At 48.8% G+C, this 23517-nt stretch overlaps 1 protein-coding gene across 2 annotated transcripts in view; it reads left to right on the top strand.

Annotated features, from left to right (window-relative positions):
* UNC93A (unc-93 homolog A) overlaps positions 1 to 23517 on the top strand; it is a 38964-nt gene that overhangs the window by 5723 nt on the left and 9724 nt on the right. Inside the window, exons 2-7 of one of the 2 annotated variants that reach the window (XM_003419214.2) lie at positions 1453 to 1634; positions 2623 to 2852; positions 8212 to 8337; positions 16703 to 16911; positions 18721 to 18856; positions 19491 to 19622. In XM_003419214.2, coding sequence (XP_003419262.2) covers positions 1453 to 1634; positions 2623 to 2852; positions 8212 to 8337; positions 16703 to 16911; positions 18721 to 18856; positions 19491 to 19622 — 1015 coding nt within the window. The remainder of the gene's footprint in view (positions 1 to 1452; positions 1635 to 2622; positions 2853 to 8211; positions 8338 to 16702; positions 16912 to 18720; positions 18857 to 19490; positions 19623 to 23517) is intronic. The other variant, XM_003419213.2, reaches the window with a different exon arrangement.

Here is a 23517-nt window from a genome sequence, read left to right as displayed (position 1 = left end):
CAGGTGAAATTAGGAAACTGCGATGCTGGTCTCTCATTCACTGTAAAAGCCCAGCTTCAATCCCTGAGGTTGCTTTTCCCGTCCTGGTTCCGCTTCCCTGTCTGCCGTCCAGGTTCTCCTTCCCCGCCTGCCGTCCTGGTTCTCCTTCCCTGCCTGCCGTCCTGGTTCTCCTTCCCCGCCTGCCGTCCTGGTTCTCCTTCCCCGTCTGCCGTCCCGGCTCCGCTTCCCCGCCTGCCGTCCCGGCTCCGCTTCCCCGCCTGCCGTCCCGGTTCCGCTTCCCCGCCTGCCGTCCTGGTTCTCCTTCCCCGCCTGCCGTCCTGGTTCTCCTTCCCCGCCTGCCGTCCTGGTTCTCCTTCCCCGCCTGCCGTCCTGGTTCTCCTTCCCCGCCTGCCGTCCTGGTTCTCCTTCCCCACCTGCCGTCCTGGTTCTCCTTCCCCGTCTGCCGTCCTGGTTCCGCTTCCCCGTCTGCCGTCCTGGTTCCGATTCCCCGCCTGCCGTCCTGGTTCCGATTCCCCGCCTGCCGTCCTGGTTCTCCTTCCCCGCCTGCCGTCCTGGTTCTCCTTCCCGCCTGCCGTCCTGGTTCTCCTTCCCCGCCTGCCGTCCTGGCTCCGCTTCCCTGCCTGCCGTCCAGGTTCTCCTTCCCTGCCTGCCATCCTGGTTCTCCTTCCCCGTCTGCCGTCCTGGTTCTCCTTCCCCATCTGCCGTCCTGGCTCCGCTTCCCCGCCTGCCGTCCTGGTTCGCTTCCCTGCCTGCCGTCCTGGTTCTCCTTCCCTGTCTGCCGTTCTGGTTCTGCTTCCCTGTTCAGCCTTTGGGTCCTTCCATACCAAGCTGTGCTGGGCACTCAGTTAAAACGTGGCAAAAAGAAGAAGGTAAACTTTCGTTGTCAGAGAGACTCTTACCCTCCGAAGGCATCTGAAAAAGCTACTACCTCCTCATCATCTCCACTGCCTCTTCCCACTCTCGTCCCTGCAAAGGCGATTCCCCAGGAACAAGAGGCCTCCTAGGCCCACCCCGTCCCGGGCACGAGCCCTCTTTCTCTCCCTAACACTCAGGAAGGCTTTTTGGGCGCCTCAAACAGTTACCCCTTGACTACTAACCTATGGGTTGACAGTTCAAACCCAGCCAGTGGTACAACAGAAGAAAGGCCTGCCAACCAGGGCCCGTTAAGATTACAGCCAAGACACCCCCACGAAGCAGTTCTCTCTGTCACACAGGGCTGCCATGAGTCAAAACGGACTCAGCAGCAGTGGGTGCGTACTTAGAGGCAGTCTGTCCCCTCATGTCACCACACCCGTCCGGCAGAGCTAAAGCCTGTCGCTGCTGCAGGCTCCAGGGACCTGAGGTGGCCCACCACCAGCCTCTCCCGCGGCTGTGTGGAGGCCCACTTCTGACTCGGCCTCTCCCCCGGCTGTGTGGAGGCCCACTTCTGACTGGGCTGTTTTGTTTCCACAGAGCAGCCTCAACAGTGAGGCTGGCCTTGGCGTGACGTCTCTCAGCACCCTCTATGGAGCCATCCTTCTGTCCTCCATGTTCCTCCCCCCACTCCTCATCAAGAAATTTGGCTGCAAATGGACCATTGCCGGCTCCATGTGCTGCTACGTGGCCTTCTCCCTGGGAAACTTCCACGCCAGCTGGTATACCTCCCCTGACACGTGCGGCGGGCTTCTGGTGGCTCCTCAGGCTCGGCTCTGAGGGGACCTTCCATCTCACGTACTTTGTGCTCACACCCTCATTGTTGCCCCTGTGTCCCCTTCAAAACAGGCTCTGTTTCTTGAAATTGTTCTCTTAGTCTCAGTAACAGGACAGTAGTTTGGCTTTCTTCCTCTTTTTCCAAATGGTACTTCTCTGCTTCCATGCTGGCTCTAAGGAGCCCTGGTGGTGCAGTGGTTAAGTGCTCGGCCGCTAACCAAAAGATTCAAACCCACCAGGCACTTTGAGAGAGAAGGGTGTGGCAGTCTGCTTCGGGTAAAGATTACAGCCTTGGAAACCCTACGGGGCAGTTCTACTCTGTCCTATAGGGTCACTATCTGAATTGACTTGATAGCAATGGGTTTAGATAAATTCGAAGGAGTCCTGGTGTCAGCACAATGGTTAAACACTCAGCTGCTAACCGAAAGGTTGGTGGTTCGAACCCACCAACTGTTCTACGGGAGAAAGATGTGGCAGTCTGCTTCCATAGAGATTACAGCCTTGGAAACCCTACGGGGCAGTTCTACTCTGTCCTATAGGGTCACTATCAATCTGAATCAACTAGACAGCAATGCGTTTTTATAAACTTGAAGGAGCCCTGGTGGTGCAGTGGTTAAGTACTCGGCTGCTAACCAAAAAGTTGGTAGTTCAAACCCACCAGCTGCTGTGTGGGAGAAAGATGTGGCAGTCCGTTTCCATAAATATTGCCGCCTTGGATACCCTATGGGATGGTCCTACCCTGGACTATAGGGTCACTGTGAGATGGAATCGATGCAGTGGCAGTGGGTAACGGTGAAGTCATCAACCCAGTCAGTCAGTAAACATAATGGCCTTACAGTGGGCTAGGCAGGGGTTTCCTTCCTGCCCAAGTGTGCGGAAGAAAGGACAGGGAAATGCACGGCGTATTTGAAGGTATACTTGCATTTTTTACAGGTACACCTTGATCCCCACCTCCATACTGCTCGGCCTGGGAGGCGCCCCCCTCTGGTCCGCCCAATGCACGTACATCACCATCCTGGGAAACAGGCACGCAGAGGAAGCAGGCGAAGCCAGCAAAGACGTGGTCAGCCAGTACTTTGGAATCTTCTTTCTCATATTCCAGTCGTCTGGTGTGTGGGGCAATTTGATTTCATCTCTGGTATTTGGCCAGACTCCCACTCAAGGTGAAAGACAAAAGAGCATTTACTGGCCTCGGGGTGGCAGGGATTTCAGTGGGATCGCTGAGAGAGGGTAACTGACCCAGGTTAAGGACAGGTCTTTATTCTGTGAAGTCTCTGGGTGGTGCAAAAGATTAATGTGTTCGGCTGCTAACCGAAGCTCACTGGAGCTTCAAGTCCACCTAGAGGCACCTTGGAAGAAAGGCTTGACAACCTACTTCCAAAAGTCAGCCACTGAAAACCCTATGGAGCGCAGTCCTACCCTGACACACATGGGGTTGCCACGTGTTGGAGCTGACTCGAGGGCAACTGGTACTGGCTTTGTTCTCAGGGTAATTTGGGCAGGTGGATAAGGCCGTGCTTCAAGAGGTGGCTCTCACTTGGCTGTGTTTCAGAGTCACCTGTTCCCAGGGCTCTTCCCTGGGAAAATCCGGGTGGGTCTATGGGCCCATCTTTTTCACAGTGCCCCTCTGATTCTGGTGCTGCATCCCACAGCCAGCACTGGGGAGCCGTGGCCAGGGGCCATGTCCTGTGTAGTCTGGGCAGTCGAGTCATTACTGCCCTTTTACACTCTTTAAAAACTGGTTGGACTGATTTATTTTTCCACTGCATTGAGTCTTTTAAACGTTCCTTTTAAGACCACTTATCCTTAAACTGATTGGAGTGTTTGATGGGCTGGTGTCTGAGCAGATCTTTGTCTGCCTGACCTTGCCCAGGCAGGAGCTAAAGCAGTGTCTGTCTGTGCCTGCCCCCTTTGATGTCTGTGTGAAGGATTTAAACCAACGGCTGAAGAAAGAAATCTTATCTGTTCTTGCAAGAAACCTTTCCCAATGGAGAAAAAATTCCTGACTGCTGACCATTACCAGGATTACTTCTCTCCCTTCCTTGTGGCTGTCCTTCTTGCCATCCCATATAAAATCCCGCCTTTGGGAACTCTGTAACCAAAACCTTCTGCGCTTTCTCCTCATGTGACGTCATCACTTCCTAAATGCATCTACAGAAGGGAGAACTCTATGGTTCATACTTTTCAATTGTAACTCAGTACTGCTGTTTCTGTCAGCAGCAACGCAACAGAAATGGAGACGGAAGTCCAGACTCTGGCGTTACTGGTTGGTAAGGGACTGAAAAGTTCACTTTGAAGGCAGTGGTCACAGGACAGAGCTCGAGAGCTGAGCGCATGCATGTTTCCCAGCCTTTGGTGCCGTGGCCATCACAACGCCTTCTCACCAGCCAAGAAGATGCTGTAGGGTTTTACGTGGTGACATTTCTGTTATGAAAACAATAAAACACTGGGTATTCTTTCCACACGACATCTCCAACTCTACAGAGGTTCTGATGCTGTTCCGACTGACAATCACCAATGGTTCAAATTTTATTCTTTTAACAGACAAGGAAGCTAACATTCACGAAATATTAAATAACCAGCCCAGGTCATGTAGCTGGCTGTAGACACTTCACAGGGAGCCCAGAGCTCCTGACACCTGGTATAACTGGCCTTTCTTTGTGATTTATTTTTGAAAAGTTGAAAATTTTCAGTTATGTTAGGAAAATAATATGACAACTAACAAAAAAAACTCATGAACTTTGAGTTGAACCCGACTCATGTTGTTGTTGTTAGGTGTCATTGAGTTGGTTCTGACTCATAGTGATCCTATGTACAGCAGAATGAAACACCGCCCAGTCCTGCCCCATCCTCACAATCATTGTTATGCTTAAGCCCATTGTTGAAGCCACTGTGTCAATCCATCTCTTTGAAGGTCTTCCTCTTTTTTACTAACCCACCGCTTTACCAAGCATGATGTCCTTCTCCAGGGACTGATCCCTCCTAACAGCATGTCTGAAGTATATGAGACATAGTCTCGCCATCCTTGCTTCTATGAAGCATTGTGGCTGTACTTCATCCAAGACAGATTTGTTCATTCTTTTGGCAGTTCGTGGTATATTCAATATTCTTCATCAATACCACAATTAAAAAAAAAAAAAATTTTTTTTTTTTTTTTTACAATTTAAAGGCGTTAATTCTTCTTTGGTCTTCATTACTCATCATCTGCTTTTGCATGCGTACGAAGCAACTGAAAACATCATGGCTTGCATCTGGCGCACCTCATTTTTCAAGGAGACATCTTCGCTTTTCAACACTTTAAAGAGGTCTTTTGCAGCAGATTTACCCAATGCAATGTGCCTTTTGATTTCTTGAGTGCTGCTTCCATAGGTGTTGACTGTGGATCCAAGTAAAATGAAATCTTTGACAACTTCAATCTTTTCCCCATTTATCATGGTGTTGCTTATTGGTCCAGTTGTAAGGATTTTTGTCTTCTTTATCTTGCAGTGGAACCCATACTAAAGGTTGTGGTCTTTTATCTTCATCAGTAAGTGCTTCATATACTCTTCATAGGGTTGCTATGAGTCGGAATCAACTTAACGGCACTGGGTTTGGCTTTTGGTTTGGTTCAGCAAGGAAGGTTGTGTCATCTGCATTACACAGGTTGTTAACGAGCTTTCCTCTGATCCTGATGCCCTATTCTTCTTCATACAGTCCAGCTTCTTGGATTATTTGCTCACCATACAGGTTGAATAGGTATGGTGAAAGGATACAACCCTGACACACATCTTTCCTGACTTTAAACCAGGCAGTATTCCCTTGTTTGTGAAAACAACTGCTTCTTGATCCAGGTACAAGTTCATTATGAGCACAACTAAGTGTTCTGGAATTCCCATACTTCACAATGTTACCCATAATTTTTTATGATCCGTACAGCCGAATGCTTTTGCATAGTCAATAAAACACCGGTAAACATCTTTCTGGTATTCTCTGGTTTCAACCAGGAGCCATCTGACATCAGCAATGATATCACTGGTTGCACGTCCTCTTCTGAACCCAGCTTCAACTTCTGGCAATTCCCTGTCAATATACTGCTGCAGCCACTTTTGAATGATCTCCAGCAAAATTTTGCTACTATGTGATATTGTTCGATGATTTCCACATTCGGTGTGATCAACTTTCTTGGGAATAAGACATGAAGATGGAAGCATACTTGAGAAATACAGAGCATGTTCTTACCTTTTGGTTTTCCTTCTTCAGGACATAAATATGGATCTCTTCCAGTTGGTTGGCCAGGTAGCTGTCTTCCAAATTTCTTGGCATAGACGTGTGAGTACTTCCAACACTGCATCCATTTGCTGAACAACTCAACAGGTATTCTGTCAGTTCCTGAACCCTTGTTTTCCTCCAGTGCCTTCAGTGCAGCTTGGGCTGCTTCCTTCAGGACCACTGGTTCCTGCTCATATGGTACCTCCTGAAATGGATCAACGTCCAACAATTCTTTTTGGTATAGTGACTCTGTGTATTACTTCCACCTTCTTTTGGTGCTTCCTGAGTCATTTAATATTTTCCCCATAGAATCCTTGAATATCACAACTTGAGTCTTGAATTTTTTCTTCACTTCTTTCAGCTTGAGAAATGCTGAGCTTGTCCTTACCTTTTGGTTTTCCATCTACAGGCCTTTATCCATGTCATAATACTTCAGTTCATCTTCTCGAGCTGCCCTTTGAAATCTTCTGTTTAGCTCTTTTACTTCATCATTTCTTCCCTTTGGTTTAGTTGCTCGACATTCAAGAGCAAGTTTCAGAGTCTCTTCTGACACCCATTTTGGATGTTTCTTTCTCTCCTGTTTTTTTGATGACCTCTTATTTTCTTCATGTATGATGTCCTTTATGTCATTCCACAACATGTCTGGTCTTCAGTCATTAGTGTTCAATGGGTCAAATCTATTCTTAAGACGGTCTCTAAATTCAGGTGGAATATACTCAAGGTTGTACTTTGGCTCTCGGTGACTTGTTCTAATTTTCTTCAGTTTCAACTTGAACTTGCATATTAGCAATTGATGGTCTTTTCTGCAGTGGGACCCTGGCCTTGTTCTGACTGACAATACTGAACTTTTCCATCATCTCTTCCGATAGACATAGTCGATTTGATTCCTGCCTATTCCATCTGGCAAATCCACGTGTATAGTCGCTGCTTATGTTGGTAAAAAAGGTATTTGCAATGAAGAAGTCATTGGTCTTGCAAAATTCTGTCATGGGATCTCCGGCATCGTTTCTATCACGAAGGCCATACTGTTCAACTACTGATCCTTCTTCTTTGAGTCCAACTTTTGCATTCCTATCATTAGTAATTATCAGTGCATCCTGATTGCATGTTTGATCAATTTCAGACTGCAGAAGTTGGTAAAAATCTTCAATTTCTTCATCTTTGGCCTGAGTGGTTGGTGTGCAAATTTGAATAATAGTTGTATTAACTGGTCTTCCTTGTAGTCCTATGGGTATTATCTTATCACTGACAGAGTTGTACTTCAGGACAGATCTTGAAATTTTCTTTTTGATGACGAACACAATGCCTTCCCTCTTCGAGTTGTCGTTCCCAGGATAGTAGACCGTATGACTGTCCAATTCAGAATGGCCAATACCAGTCCATTTCAGCTCACTAATGCCTAGGATATTGATGTTTATGCATTCCATTTAATTTTTGATGACTTCCAATTTTCCTAGGTTCGTTCTTTGTACATTCCAGGTTCTAATTATTAATGGATGTTTGCAGCCATTCTTCTCATTTTGAGTCGTGCTACATCAGCAGATGAAGGTCCCGAAAGCTTTACTCCATCCACATCATTAAGGTTGACTCTACTTTGAGGAGGCAGCTCTTCCCCAGTCATTTTTAGAGTGCCTTCCAACCTGGGGGGCCCATCTTCCAGCACTATATTAGACGGTGTTCTGCTGCTCTTCGTAAGGTTTTCTCTAGCTAAATCTTTTCAGAAGTAGACTGCCAGGTCCTTCTTCCTAGTCTGTCTTAGTCTGGAAGCTCAGCTGAAACCTGTCCTCCATGGGTGACCCCGCTGGTATCTGAATACCGATGGCACAACTTCCAGCATCACAGCAACATGCAAGCTTCCACATACGACAAACTGACAGACAAGTGGGGGACAGAGTAGAAATGCCCCATAGGGTTTCTAAGGAGTGGCTGGTGGATTCGAACTGCTAACCTTTTCGTTAGCAGCCAAGCTTTTAACTGCTATAACTAGACTTTCTTTTTGATCTATTTTGAAAAGTTGAAAAATTTCAGTTATGTCAGGAAAATATGACAAGTAACTACTGTTTATTCCATATTTATTCTTAAGTGAATCTTTACAGAAAACAAACTACATTCACTCAAAGTGGCTCAAATCCAAGTATGCTGACACGCTGGAGGCAGATGTGTCCTGAGATCTGTGTTTTTTGGCCCTGACCTGCTGTGACCCTCACCTTCTCTTTCACCTGTCCCCTCCACTCCCCAAATGCCCGGCCTCACTGTCTACTCTCGACTTCACAGAGGATCTTCCGGATGAGGAGTTCCTGCACTGTGGGGCCAGTGATTGCCTGATGGCCACCGAGCCCACCAACAGCACCCAGCGCCCGACCCAGGAGCTCATTTACACACTAGTAGGCATCTACACAGGTATGTGTATGGAGGGCCAGGGCGGGGGCCTCTTTCCTGCACTGAAAACATCATTACCCAAAGGATAATCTTTCTAGAGTCCAGCTACTAACAGGAAGGTTGGCAGATCGAGTCCACCCAGAAGTGTCTTGGAAGAAAGATCCGGCAATCTACTTTTGAAAGATCAGCCATTGAAAACCCTATGGAGCAATTCTACTTTGAAACACATGGGGTTGCCAGGAGTTGGAATTGATTCAATAGCAGCTGGTTTGGTTTAAGGTCCCTGGGTGACATAAAATGTTTGTGCTTGACTGCTAACGTAAAGGTTGGCGGTTTGAACCTACCCAGCAATGCCATAGAAGAATGTCCTGGTGATCTGCTTCTGTTAATTGGTGACCCAATTATTTTCTGCTTTGAATTTTTTGTAGATACCAAATGTTTTCACTAATGGAAGGTATGCCGATTAAAAGGCCAATTCAGAATTTTTATTATGAGTTACAGGTTTTGATACTTATTATCTGGGATCCCGTTTGTCCCAGCAGATCCCAGACATTGTAAATCCTGCTGATATTAGTCAATGATAAAATCGTTTATTTCATGTCTTGCCAATTTGCAAAACATAAAGACACCCAGTAATGACTACACATACATACATTTTATTTTAGTCTTCTTCTTCTTAGCCTTTTTTTTATTTTTCATGAAACTCTTCAAAACTTTTCTTAGTTATCTGGTGCTGCTATAACAGAAATACCACAAGCAAATGGCTTCAACAAAGAGAAATTTATCCTCTCAATTTTAGGAGGCCAGAAGTCTAAATTCAGGGTGCCAGCTCTAGGGGAAAGCTTTTTCTCTCTGGTGGTTCTGGGGAAGGTCCTTGTCATCAATCTTCTCCTGGTCTAGGAGCTTCTCAGCGCAGGGACCCTGGGTCCAAAGGACATTCTCTGCTCCTGGCATTACTTTCTTGGTGGTACGAGGTCCCCCATGTGTCACTCAAATACCAGCAGCGTCACCCATGGTGGACAGGTTTCAACTGAGCTTCTAGACTAAGTCAGACCAGGAAGAAGGATCCAGTGGTCTACTTCTGAAAAGAATTAGCCAGTGAAAACCTTAGGAATAGCTGCGGAACAGTGCCTGATAGAGTGCCAAAAGATGTGCCCCCAGCTTGGAAGGCACTCAAAAGACGACTGGGGAAGAACTGCCTCCTCAAATTAGAGTCGACCATTAAGGTCGTCGATGTGGATGGAGTCAAGCTTTTAAGACCTTCATTTACTGATGTGTCATGACTCAAAATGAGAAGCAAAAGCAGTATAGGCAGGCCAAAAATATAAAACTAAAGAAATTTGAAACTCAGGAAAATTACCACTACTGTGTATTCTTCATTATAACAAAAGCAGTACTAGCAGCTAAGAAGCAGAAACAGCTGCCTTGGAATACTGCAGACCTGCTCATACCACCTGCTACACGTGGAAGCAATGACAGGACCCTAAGATTGAATGCAGGCTAAGAATGACTTATAGGACTTTGGAGTCTCTTGAAAAGTAGCACTGCCGTGTATTATGTACTGTTCAAAAGCTAGAAAAGCAGGGATCCAGTAACACCTGGAAACAATGAATGGCGTCAAGGAGAAAATGACCACTATGACTGAATGAAGACTGGTGATGACGTATTCTCGAGATAGTACATTCGAATGAGAACATAGCAACTGGGAAACATAGTGAGGAGGCTTATCTCACAAAAATAAAGGCAAACCTGTCAAAACTACAAAATTCACACACTCAGGCGGTATCACCTAAGATAATGCTCAGTCTAACCAAAAATGAGGCTCCAACTCAGGGCTCTTGAGTTCCACACATTTCAAAAGGCTCCCACCTTAAGGCTAAACCATTAAAATCAGGCTAGTTCCTTCCCAGAGAACTCCAGAGGCATAAAAATTGGTTGGAATACTGTATGTCCCATGAGTTGCCAAAGGATTAAGATTACAGCCAAGAAAACCCAATTATTTGGGCAGTTCTACTCTGTCCACATGGGGTCACCGTGAGTTGGGCTCAACTTGATGGCCACTAAAAACAACAACAATTACCTTTCTTGATTGAAATATCCCTGGAAAATGTGTTGGGCTGGGTCGTAAGTGGGTATTTTCTGTACGAAATTGAATACAGTAGATCATCAGTGCTGTCTTGTAGTTTTCTGTGATGATGGGAGTGTTTTATGCCTGCTCAGTCCCATATGGTGGTGGTCTTTAGCCACATCTGGCTGTTATTTAAATTAAATTACATCAAAAATTCAGTTCCTGTCTCTCCAGTACATTTGAAGTACTCAGTGTCCACATGGGGCTGGTGACACCATACGGGTCAGCACCACAGTGGACCACCCATTGGTGGATTGCCTATTTGTATTTCAACTACCTGCAAGTGACCCTGAAAGTCCATCACATCTCTAAATTGCCTTTTTTCTGAGGAATGTATTTGCATGGCTCCTCCTGATAGGTCCCACACCCCCGCATCCTCACATCCACGGAGCCTCATGGCTCCCAATCACTGGTCAGCAACAGAGCAAAGATATACAGACATTGGAAGTTCATGAGAAAACCGTTGCCCAAAGGAGGTTAATTGTCATATGAGTTCTATCATATGACATTTATGAGGCTTATCCTTACGAGTCTTATCCTTAGAGTTTCTTTTAGCATAAATGGTTAAGGACTCAATTACTAGCCAAAAGGTTGGCAGTTCAAACCCACCTAGAGATGCCTCAGAAGACAGGCCTGGTGATCTGCTTCCAAAAGGTCACAGCCTTGAAAGCCCTATGGAGCACAGTTCTACTCTGCACATGTGGGGTCGCCATGAATGAGAATCAACATGAAGGCAACAACAACTCTTGTGTTCATGGATTTATTACAACTTTGAAGGGGACATCACTAGGGTTTTCTTTTGTTTTAAGCATTTGGGAGGGAATTTACATTCATGTCCTTGCTGAATTCATGAAGGTGTGAAATATGTCCCCCTTAAATATCAGATACATCAGATTTGGTGGGACCGAGCCCAACCTCCTCCTGGGAATCCAAGATGAGTAAAGCTGGCAGACACAGGTGGGAAAAAAGAGCCCTGGTGGTACAGTGGGCCAACTGCTAACCGAAAGGTTGGTGATGTGACCCCACCAGGCCCTCTTCAGGAGAAAAGACCTGACGACCCGCTCCCTTAAAGATTACAGCCACGGGACCCTATGCAGCAGTTCTACTCTGTCATGTGGGGTTGCTATGAGTCAGAATCGACCCGGCGGCAACAGGTTTGATGGCGGGGAGCACCTTCATGGTGAGACATAAGCTGCCGCCAACACCCGGGTCTCTCTCAACATCACGTCCAAGTCAGAGGAATGCAGAGAGCTCTCGTGAACAATCACGTGACCACGCGGGAAGCACATGTTGCCCAGCACACTAGGCCTTCTCTCCAGATAAAAACCTCACCTTCACTACACTTGCAGTCCAGTTCATCATCCCAATGCTTAAACCAAAAAACTAAGCCCATTGCCATCGAGTTGATTCCAACACATAGCCACCCTGTAGTACGCTTAGCATCCAGTAAAGGGCACGTATACACCTTTGACTAACCAGGCTCTGATATGGTAGCTGTTTGGAGCAAAGCTCCCTGTTGACCAGTAAGTCCATCCTCCTGGAGCAAGTGGGTCCCAGGGGCTTTGAGACCGTGTGGGAGCTGAGTAAAGTTTAACCAGGCTGACAGAGGGGTGAGAGGGCGTACAAGCAGATGTGCACAGGGCACAGAGGCAGAGAAGACAGCAGAGCAGAGGTGCCCAGAAGCCCAGTGAGAGCTAGCAGTAGCTGGAGGTGGACGGAGGGGACAGAAAGGAGGGGTGTGTGTGGGGGTCACACGACCTGCTATGAGCAGATTGCAGAGGCTTTGGCACACTCAGATTTGTGTCCTAAGCTGACTCTGGTGGCAGCCTGGTTTGGAGGAACAGAGAAGCAATGAGTAGAGAGGTGGGTTAGGAAGCTGGTGTGATGATCCACACAGGAGGAAGGAGGAGCCAGGGGCAGGGCAGAGGGAGTGGAGAGAAAGAGTAGAGCTGAGGTGATTTTAGGGTAAAGACCAATGGGATTAACTGTGAACTGGATGTGGAATGTGGGGGAGAGAAAGAGGCCATAGCAACCCTGAGTTTACAGAACTCGGTTTTTTCTTTTTTATTGTACTTTAGTTGAAAGTTTACAGAGCAAACTAGTTTTTCATTAAACATGCACCGAGCAGCTGTGCTTTCCCCAGTGAGAGCCGCTGCCCAGGCCCTCTTCCCGTGTCTCCTCCACAGCAGCCAGGCCCTCTTCCCGTGTCTCCTCCACAGCAGCCAGGCCCTCTTCCCGTGTCTCCTCCACAGCAGCCAGGCCCTCTTCCCATGTCCCCTCCACAGCAGCCCAGGCCCTGTCTATGCATTACCTGTCATCCTTGCTTCTCAGAGAATCCGGGATCCCGAGGCAGGGGGGACGTCTAGAAGCTTAGTCAAAGCAGACAGCACATATATGTAACACACAGAGAGCAGCTCTTATTATTCTGAGCACACCTTTCTGCAGGGTCTTATGTACGTATGTCTTCTTGCTTTAGCAAGACCATGTGACTATAAAGAAAATTGTTTCTTTATAAAGGAAAGGAGAGAAATGGACCACAGGATAAAGACCACCACCTCCCTCAAGTCATTTCAGGGATTTGTGGAGTTTGTCCTTCTAATTTAGTTTCGCCTCTTCAGATTCTCTTTAGAGTCATTCTTCTTAGAACTTAGAGCCGTTCTCTAGAATTTAGAGCCGTGCTTTTTAGATTGCAGCGCGTTATATAGTTGTGCAACACCAGCCGTTTCCCGGTGGTGCCTCTCAGGAGGATCTGGGTAAAGGGCAGCTCCGGCTGCTCACGTCCTAACTAAGGGGAGTTGTGGTCCATCTCCCTGATCACCTCTCCCGTGCTCCCATGAGGCTTCTTGTCTGAGGAGGCACTTGCGTCCTGCTGCGCTGCTCCAAAGCTGAAGCCTCAGCCTGCAGGTGAGACGCCAGCAGGAGTTATACGTACGTGCAGCTAGTGGGAGGATGTCTCTTCTGCATTGTTTTACACGCAGTCCATCACCGAGCTGGGTTTGCGGTCCGCTTTAGCTACGAAGTGCCCAAGGGTGTCCCACATACCCAGGCCTAGTAACCCATGGCAGCCTGTTTGACAGTTTGTCAGTGATCACAACACTAAAGAAAAGGAAGGGGGATAAACCCTTGCCTTAGAGTAGGTTTTGACTCACGGAGACCCCATGTGTTAAAGAGCGGAACTGCTCCGTAGGGTTTTCTTGGCTGTAATCTTCCCGGAAGCAGGCCACCAGGGCTTTCTTCCGCAGTGCCAGTTGGTGGGTTGAAACCACCAACGTTTTGGCTCCTAATAGAGCGCAAACAGTCCGCCTCACCCAGGGACCTTAGAGGAAATGAAGGGTGACCATGACATGGCAGGGGGTTGGGGGGCAGAGGTACTCGGGCTTCCATGCAGTGTTTCAGAGACTTTATTAAAATGTTGAATTACCATGAAATTGGAAGGAGAATATGTTTAGCCAAAAGGGAAAACAGCTTACTTACAGACATTGAAGCTGAGAAGTAACTTAGTGCCTCTCCGGGTGGAAAGGTGTTAACTACGAGGTCCCTCTGAGGTGCGTGCCAGGGCTGGTTTTACCGTTTGGGGGGACGACTTGGAGGAGGGCTGGCCGAGAGACCCACGATTCCAGTCACACCCGTTAGCTGTGCTGGGCAGCACGTGGTAAGCCGACTGCGGTAGATTACACAAGGGTTCCTATCGCCTGTGAGAGACAGAAGGGACTTTAGGTCAGGCTGGTGAAACCAAGTAAAGACGTAAAACAATTCAAACCGTCTTTAAGGGATGGCAGGCCCCAGCCTCGGAGCTCAGAATCAGTGGTTAGAAATTACTCTGAAGGATTCTGTCCACCAGCCGGAGAGAGGAGAGATTGCCGCCCCCCGGAATTAGTCGGTGGTGCCCAAACCCCACGTGTAATTATCACTGCCGGGCAGAGAAAAACAGTGGGGACACAAAGATATCACAAAAGGCCCTTAAAATCATTAAGGGAATGAAAGGGTTTCCAAACAGAGACTACCCCCTCAATGTGTCATACTTGGCTTGCGTATTGCTGTGACGCTGGAAGCTGTGTAGTTCAAACACCAGCAGGGTCATTCACGGTGGACAAGTTTCAGCAGAGCTTCCACACTAAGACAGACTAGGAAGAAAGGCCTGGTGATCTAGGTCCAAAAATCAGCTAATGAACACCCTGTGGATCACATCAGAACATTCTCCATGTAGTGCTAGAAGATGAGCCCCCAGGCTGGAAGGCACTCAGAGTACACAGTGCTGCCACGCTGGACTCTAGCACACCAAGGATTGTGAAGATGGCGCAGGACCAGACAATGCTTTGTTCTGTCGTACACGGGCTCACCATGAGTGCGTAGCAACTAACAACAGCACTATAAAGAAAAAAGTAAAAGAGTAAATGTTTCTCAGTCTAGAGAACCAAAAAACCAAAACCAAACCCAGTGCCATGTGTTGATTCCGACTCGTAGTGACCCTATAGACAGAGTAGAACTGCCCCATAGAGCTTCCAAGGAGTGCCAGGTGGATTCAAACTGCTGACCCTTTGGTTAGCAGCCGTAGCACTTAACCCCTACGCCACCAGATTTTCCTGTCTAGAGAAAGGAAGAAAAAAAACGAAAAACCTAACCCATTGCAATTGGGTCAATTCTGACTCATAGTGGCCCTATAGGACAGAGTAGAACTGCCTCATAGAGTTTCTAAGGAGCAACTGGGGGATTCCAACTGCTGACCTTTTGGTTAGCAGCCAAGTTTTTAAGCACTGCACCACCAGGGCTCCAGAGAAAGGAAGGTTTATCAAAAAATCATATGTGTGGATGGTAGGTGCAAAGATTTAGCCATGAAGTTTTGTAATAATGAAAGTTAGGGGTGTCCCTTCAAGAGTAAAAAGAATACTTTTTCTTTCTTTCTTTTTTTTGTATAGATACCCCATTCGCAGGGTTCAAAATGGAAACACTGTCAAAGGACATACAGGAACAGGCTTCCCTCTCACCTGTCCTCACCGCCCCCTCTCCACTGGGAACCTGTGCCCTCTTTATTTTCTGGGCATATATTGTTGTTGTCGTTGTTAGGTGCCTTAGAGTCGTACAACAGAACAAAACACTGTGCCATCCTCACAGTCATTGTTATGCTTGAGCCCATTGTTGCAGCCACTGTGTCAATACAACTCATTGAGGGTCTTCCTCTTTTTCGCTGACTCTGTACTTTACCAAGCGTGATGTCCTTCACAGGGACTGGTCCCTCCTGATAAAGTATTTAAGATGCAGTCTTGCCATCCTTGCTTCTAAAGAGCATTCTGGTAGCACTTCTTCCAAGACAGATTTGTTTGTTCTTTTGGCAATCCATAGTATATTCAATATTCTTCACCAATACCATAATTCAAAGGCATCAATTCTTCTTCGTTCTTCCTCATTTGTTGTCCAGCTTTCCCATGCATATGAGGCGACTGGAAACTCCATGGCTTGGATCAGGCACTAATAGGAAATACTGAGTGCATATCCAAACAAGTAGATCTTTATACCCCTACGCGTTCACAACATGTGGAGGCACGTTGGACACACCGCCATTCACTCGGCCATTTATCTGCAAGACTTTCCCATTTAGTACATAAATCCTGTTTTCAAATGCACAATACCCTATGGCAGTTGAGATATCCCACAATTAACCAGCTCCTAAAAAAAAAAAAAAAAAAAATTTTTTTTTTTTTTTATACATAGGTTTGGAATAAACAAAAATTGTGGTGAATGGTAAGCTTACGGGCTCATCATCTCAGGGTGAGACTGGCTCTTAGTAGAAAAATTGCTGCAAAGATCAGGATGAGAGAAACTGAGTGGATGGTTAAGGGCACATCGGGGGTCTCTCCCTAATTTTTTGTATTTATGCCATGGAAGACAACATGGACCCACTGCGCTATGTCAAAGCCTGGAAGTGAGAGGCTGATCATAGAACCAACAGACGTGAAATCATGTCAGGATCCAGGTGACACTGGAGATCACTGGCTTGCCTGTCTAACATCACCTTAAACCTGGATTGAGATGAACCGTAGAAGTAGGGTGGCTGACGTGAATAGCTGCAAAGGACGCAGTCCCTCGGGTGCCTGGCCAGCTTAGCCCCAAGGGACAGTAGCTTCATTACAGACAGTGGAGCTGAGGAGTCACTTTGTGCATGTCTGGGTGGAAAGGTGTCAACAGCGGGGCCCTCTGAGGTATGCGCGAGGCCGGGCTCCCCCACCAGCACTGCAGCATCCCCCTTTCCCCTCCCATCAGGATGCGGCTTGCTGGCAGTCTTGCTCGTAGCAGTAGTTCTGGAACCAATACAAGATCCCCAGCAGAAAAGTGAAGGAGAAAAGTTGCATCTGTGGTCCAACTTACTGGCGACTTTCAAGCTCCTCAGAGACCCGCGGCTGCGCCTCCTGATTCTGCTGCCCATGTACAGTGGCTTCGAGCAGGGGTTCCTGGCTGGCGACTACACAAAGGTACGAGGGCAGGAAGCCAGCAGCGCACAGCAGGCAAGGTCCTATTACTACGCCTGCTGGGCTGCTGACTGAGGATGCGGGGATGCCTTGGTGCCCCTACCTGAGGCCAAGAGGTAAGACAGGGGTCCTTGGTTGTTGGAGGTCTCCCTCGGTCCAATGACAGACAAGTTTATGATTCTAGCTTCCCAGGAACTTCCAGCTGGTTCCAAGGAACCAGCTTCCCAGGAACTTCCAGTTCACATGAGCTTTGAGTTCTCGTCTCAAGGGAAAATTTCGCTCCTGCTAAGTATCTGCAGGGGAACGCACCAAGGCTGTTAGCCGGGCAGCTATTACTGAGCTGTCACAGAGGGTAGTTCTTTGTGTTATATCTGCCAGTGACTCATGCTATATTCTCATTTTAGAGTGAGAAATAGGGGGAAACATTCAAATCCACAGATAGCATTGGAGTCCTTTATCATTCTAACTTTCAAATAAACATCCCAGTGTAGAAATGACTCATTATGGCTCTCAGGCACAGTGCCCCTCCCACCCATGATCTCCACCATCTTCCTGATTCACCTTACTGTTCTCTGCATGAAGGAACACCCCTCTCAGGGGCTGGTTGAGGTGGGACAGGAACACCAGGCACCCCAAGTGCCCCTTGCCCTGGGAATTTGGCCCAATCAGACCTGGAGCCCTGGTCAGCGTCCACCAGGGAGCTGCTCGCTAAGGCTTTTCTGGGGTTCACAGCAGGGTGGTCTCCTGTCCCAAAGAACCTTCACAGATGTCAAGGGAGGGACACGCCAAAACTGGCTCTCAGCCCCAAAGTCTGTCTCCCCACTGGATGAGAGTGGGAGTTCTCTCTTCCAGGAAGTACTGGAGTGAGATGGGGTATGGCAGGAGCTGAGCAGGAACTGGGGGTGGTACCCTGTCCCACGGGCCCTTCCCTCTAGGTCTAGTCCACCCTGACCTAGGAAGCCCATACTTCTTCACCCCATCTTTCACCCTCTCTACCACAGCAATTCCACTCTCTCCCTGTGAGGGCTTCTAAGTTAGCAGGGCAGACAATGGGATGCCGGTTAAATTTCAATTTCAGATAAACAACAAATGCTTTTAGTGTACACATGCCCTGTGCAGTATTTGTGTGTCCTGTATTTTATCTGGCCCCTACTCCCAGGACAGCTTTGGTGGGGAGTCTGAGAAGTTCAAAAGTCTGAGCAAAATGGCAAATCGTCCACATGGTGTTTTGGGCAAGACCTCTCTGCTTCTCCCATCAGACCTGCCATTGATACCCCAACCCACTGGCAGCCGCACGCTCTGCTGCCAGGCTTTGGTGGAAGCCTGGGGGTCCTGTTCCCTCCTCTGCAGGTCTGTCCTTGACTGGCATTCCTGGAGGGAACACGGTCAGCAGGTCTGGTCAGTACTCCTGGTTGGAGACCATTTAACGTGGTCGCCGAGGACACTTACTATCGAGATTTCCACCCACTTTCTTCGCATCCTCTTTTAATTGTCTGTCTAGTAGGAAGAATGGTTTCTGTTAGCCCCTGTGAAAAATGCCTAAGATGCCACAACAGAGGGCAAAGACATGGAGAAGAATCTTGTCCAGATCTACTCCCAATCATTCCTTCTTTGTTCCTGTCCCAGAGGGGGTTGTTTTTAGAATGCTCAGCCTCGCTCTTGTACACTGGGAGTTGGAGGGTCAAATAGGTGTGTCGGCTGCCACCTGACAAACAACGATTTCGTGTGAACTGTATCCCCTGATCAAACTCTCATGTGGGCTCAGCCCTGGTACAGGTGCAGCTCCATCTGACCCCTGCTCCTCCCCCGCAGTCCTATGTCACCTGTGCCCTGGGCATCCACTTCGTGGGCTACGTGATGATCTGCTTCTCAGCCACCAACGCGCTGTGCTCCCTGCTGTACGGAAAGCTGTCACAGTACACAGGGCGCGTCGCCATCTACGTGCTGGGTAGGTTGGGCCCTGGCCAGGGCAGCCCTAAGCATGTGCACTGTGGAGGGGTGAGGGCGACGCCAGGAGACCTTGCCTTCTCTCTGTTCATCAGCGAACAGGAGCTGTGTCTCCCCTCACCCAGTCCCCAGGCTCTGGACCACAGCTACAGGACTCAATTCCTGCCCCAGCTCACTCAAGGGTGGGCATTTGAGGTATGGCCAGACCTGTGCTACATCTGCAAATAGTCACAGAAAGGGTCCTATTGGCGTCCCCACACCTAAGACAACTGGCCACCTCCATCTCCACGGTGGCGGGCACTCAGGGCCCTGTGGCCTCAGTGCTGTGAGCTCAAGTGGTTATGGGAAGGGTCCCTTTGTGTCACCTCATTTATGCCCACCCACTGCCTGTCTCCATGTGGATGGTGGTGGACACTCCCATCCCTGTGGTCCCCCCCACACCTGCAGGCTCCCTGACTCACCTCTGTGTCCCTACTCCTAAGCTGGCCTGTCCCAGTCTGGATGGCAGTGGGCACTGCATCCCTGCCCCCCCACCACTCTTAGGCCACCTTTGTGTCACCTCATTTGAGCCCACTGCCTGGCTGTCTCAGTGGGTGGGCATTCACTTCCCTTTCCCCTCCCCCCGCCCCCCACAGGCGCACTGACCCACCTGTGCTGCATCATTGCCCTCCTGCTGTGGAAGCCCTATCCTGACCAGCTGGCTGTGTTCTTCATCTTCTCCGCCCTCTGGGGCTTGTCAGACGCTGTGTGGCAGACCCAAAACAACGGTGAGTCAAGGCCCGGCACCAGCCCCCTTCCAAGTTTCCCGACGGGGTCTCCTGTGGGTTGGGAGAGCAGGCTCATTGGGGGTGGGGGACATTGTGTGCCCAGAGCCCTGTGGGAGTTGGCCTAGGTCCCAAGCAAGGACAGTGGGACCAGGCAGTGGGACAGGCCAAGAGCTTCCGTCCTGACGTCCTGACTCTGGGTCTGAGAGCTGTCCTCTGTGCGCTTACTCAGGCCGTGATGTAAAAGGACAAGTTCCAGCTCCTTCAGGTGGGGCCTGCAGACTGTGGGCCTGTCCTGCTCACCCAGGGCCAGCTCTGCCCGGAGGCAGCCTTGTGTCCCTGTGGGGACGGCCCCTTCCTGACTGTCCACCGCCCTCATCAAGAGCATTCTGAGCAGAGTCGCAGGGCCCCAGCCAGGGCTGGGGACAGGAGACGAGCTACACTCTGGGAGGGGGCACCACATTGTGGCCAGCCAGGGGAGCGGTCAGCCTTCTGGAAGTACGGCGTGGGGGTATGGGGGGAGGGGAGATGAGGAGAGGCTTCTGCAGAGGGGTTGGCTGGAGTCAGACTGGATGCCGATGCCCTGTCCTCACCAGACCTCACGGCTGACCGGGGCGTGCACACAGCCACAGGCAGGGTGGACGGTGAGCCTGCAGAGGCCCTAAAGGAGGAAAGATTGGGCAGGAGGCCGGAGGAGTGGTGTCCAGAGAAGTCAGGGGAGGAAGGGGCACCTCCACGCTCTTGGAGTGCAGAGCAAGGAGGTGCAGGCTGCTTACACTCGAGGGGCCCGGCGTGGAAATGGAGCAAAGAGGTGCAGGCAGCTTACATTCGAGGGGCCTGAGGTGGAAATGGAGCAAGGAAGCGGAGCAACTACCAGGGAAAAGATTGGCAGTGCCAGGGGGCTTTTTTGGTTGGTTGGTTGTTTTCTGCAATGAAATACTAGTTGCCACCAAGTCAACTCTGACTCATGACGCCCCCACGTGTGTCAGAGCAGAACTACACTCTGTAGGGTTTTCGGTGTCTGATTTTTTAGAAGTAGATCACCAGGCCTTTCTTCTGAGGTACCTCCGGGTAGACTCAAACCTCCAACCTTTTCGTGAGTCACTCAGCACGTTAGCCGTTTGCACCACCCTGGGACTCCTGCCAGTATTTGTAGGGCAGCTGAAAAAAAAATCTTGGAACGGACCTAATCCTGTTGGATTTAAGGAATTTGAGTTCCAGTCTTTCCTCCAGCCTCAGTAATGCAGGTGGCTTTAGTGACGTTCTGTACCCAAATGGCTCCTGGCCATAGTCTGGTTTGCTGGTATCAAGGTCAATGACTGGAAGGGAGGAATGACTGGAACTGCTCACGTGCAAGTTATGTGATATCACTCAACAGAACAAATGCTGACTCAGTGCAGGAGAGGTAAACAGAAAGTCACTTCGGCTTTCCTTGGCAGCCCAGATATAAACCAATGGCCTGGCATGTCCCCGTAGGACTCCTGGGCCCCTCACCCCGTGAGCACCAGGGCTGAGCTCACTTCAGCATGCCCGTGGAGGCAAGGATGGCTGCTGGGTGCTGCCCAGTCCATCTCCACTCATAGCCGCCCCATGTCGAGCTCACTTCAGCATGCCCGTGGAGGCAAGGATGGCTGCTGGGTGCTGCCCAGTCCATCTCCACTCATAGCCGCCCCATGTGACAGAGCAGAACCGTCTCGTAGGGTTTTCTCTTTTTTTGGCTGTAATTTTTACGAGAGCAGCTCGCCAAGCCTTTCTCCTGCAGAGCCGCTGTCTCCTCCCTTTGGTTAGCAGCCCGTCATTTAACCATTGTACCACCGGGCTCCTTGGAAGTATGAAAGGTCCTCGGAACTTTACGAAACTCCGCAAATGTATCTCCCGGCCTGCGTTTGCCTAAAATGCAACTGGCTTCTCTGAGAGCATTTATTGTTGAAGATGACCTCCACCCTAAAGTGAAACAAGGACTGAAGCAAACAGCCGCAGGGTATTCTGTCCTGTGACTCTCCAGGTGTTTGAAAGGGTTGCCAGCCAGAGTGCTGTGTTTTCTCTCCCTGAGATATCTGCATAATTGCTTCAATTCTCCCTTCCCTTCTACGGTCAGATGACACTCCAAGGAAAAGCCTTAGCCAAAGTGTTCAAATACAAATCGAATAAGGGGCGTGAAATTAAAATGCCGTAGTTGTCTTTTTGAGCAGATAAAAAGTAAATATTTTATTTCAAGGACAAAACCGCTGTTGGGGGAAATCTTTATTCTCATATGTTTGAGAATATCTTGTGGAGTCTGTCCTTGCCCTGGTCCCAGCCGGGAGTGGCATCTTAATGACCAAATTCCCTGCAGGTGGGCTCCCTGGGGCCTTCATTCAGCACCACACATTCATAAGGTCTCTGTCTTTTAAAAACTGGGAATTTCACCTGGCTTTTGCCACACATCCCACGAACAGTGTTGCCGCATTTTATTGCAAATAGCAAATTGGATTTCTAATCCTGTTCTCCTTGAATGTGTGCCTTTCCCTGAAGAAAGCACCTGGGCCACTTACTCTCCTCATCAGTGGAGCAGAGTGAAACCCAGTGTGGCCTAACCCACCTTCTTAGGCCTCACCTCTCAATTTAGATTTTAATTGTGGCACTCCACCTTAGAAGCAATGATGGCTCAGCCCTCGGTCCCCTCCCTCCGGGCAGAATTGTGAAATTCGGGCCTTGCTATTTCCCACTGGGTGCTAGGGACTTTGGGGGCCTTTGGAACGTCAGAGCTGTGCCAACAACTCCTATCAGTTTATTCTCTCTGACAGCTGAGAAAAGATGGGTACAGTTGCCACAGCAACCCGTACGTGCCATTACACTGCATTTAGGACATAAAATGTCTGGTCTGGTCTAAAAACCTCTTTTGCTCTGTTAGCTGCAAAGGGGCTATTTGAGGGTTGATAGACTCCAAACATCTGACTTTCCTTACTTTCTGGCACCACAAGATATTCGAGGCTCGTCTTGTGTTTTTCCTGTTCCAACCGTAGAATGAGCTGCCTTCCAAGGAGCTCAGGTTCCTGTCGTTGGAGGATAATATTAGAAACCAAGAACTGGGCACTAGGTGTGCTCAGTGCTACTGCGTTGTTGTTCTCCTAGGCCCTCTGAGTGGCCAGAGTGAGAAAACGCACATGCGTCTGCTAACCAGGGCGCACACATATCCGTACTTATTTCTGTATCTGTCTGTATGCGTATTGCAATAAATACGGGTGCTGTATCCAACTCGAATCCAGCACCTCTGGGTTCATTCTTGTCTTCCCCTTGTTCCTCTGTGGCTTCTTCCTCTGACACCTGGCACCCACTGTGTACACAGATAAATGTGTATTTGCTTATTTGTTTAGCCCTCATACACATGAGAAGTAATTTCAGAATTATTGGAACATCACCGTCAGTCTACGTTCCTTTCCTTTTTAATGTCTCTCCTCTCCAGCCACCATGCTGTTAACCATTGGTATTTCGGTGAATTTTGACATAATAAATGTGTTGCTTTCTTTATGTTTGAGTTAAAATAGGAACAAAATCTTGAGGAATTCCCTCAAAAGCTTGATTTGTTTGTTTGTTATGACTGGCTTTGGGCATCACCTCCTTTAGGCTGGGCCTGAAGTCACACACACATAGTCCTATTGTTGCTGTTAGGTGCCCGTCGAGTCGGTTCCGACTCACAGTGACCCTACACACAACAGAAACAGGCACACGGGGGTGCAGATTCCTAAAAGGGGAAAAATGGAGCCTCCCCAGATTTCTTTCTCCACATTTTCTTGAAAGGCGGCTCCTGTGGCCCACATCAGGGTGCCTTTTCTGCCAGCTGTGTTCCACCTTCCTCTGGATAGAGCCTGACTTAGGAGGGAGGAAGGAGAACTGGTTCCTTACTCTTTTATTTTAA

Source organism: Loxodonta africana, chromosome 1 (assembly GCF_030014295.1).
Source record: "Loxodonta africana isolate mLoxAfr1 chromosome 1, mLoxAfr1.hap2, whole genome shotgun sequence".
NCBI classification, from domain to species: Eukaryota; Metazoa; Chordata; class Mammalia; order Proboscidea; family Elephantidae; genus Loxodonta; species Loxodonta africana.
The sequence above is the reverse complement of the archived record's forward strand: the minus strand, read 5'-3'. Positions and strand labels throughout refer to the sequence as shown.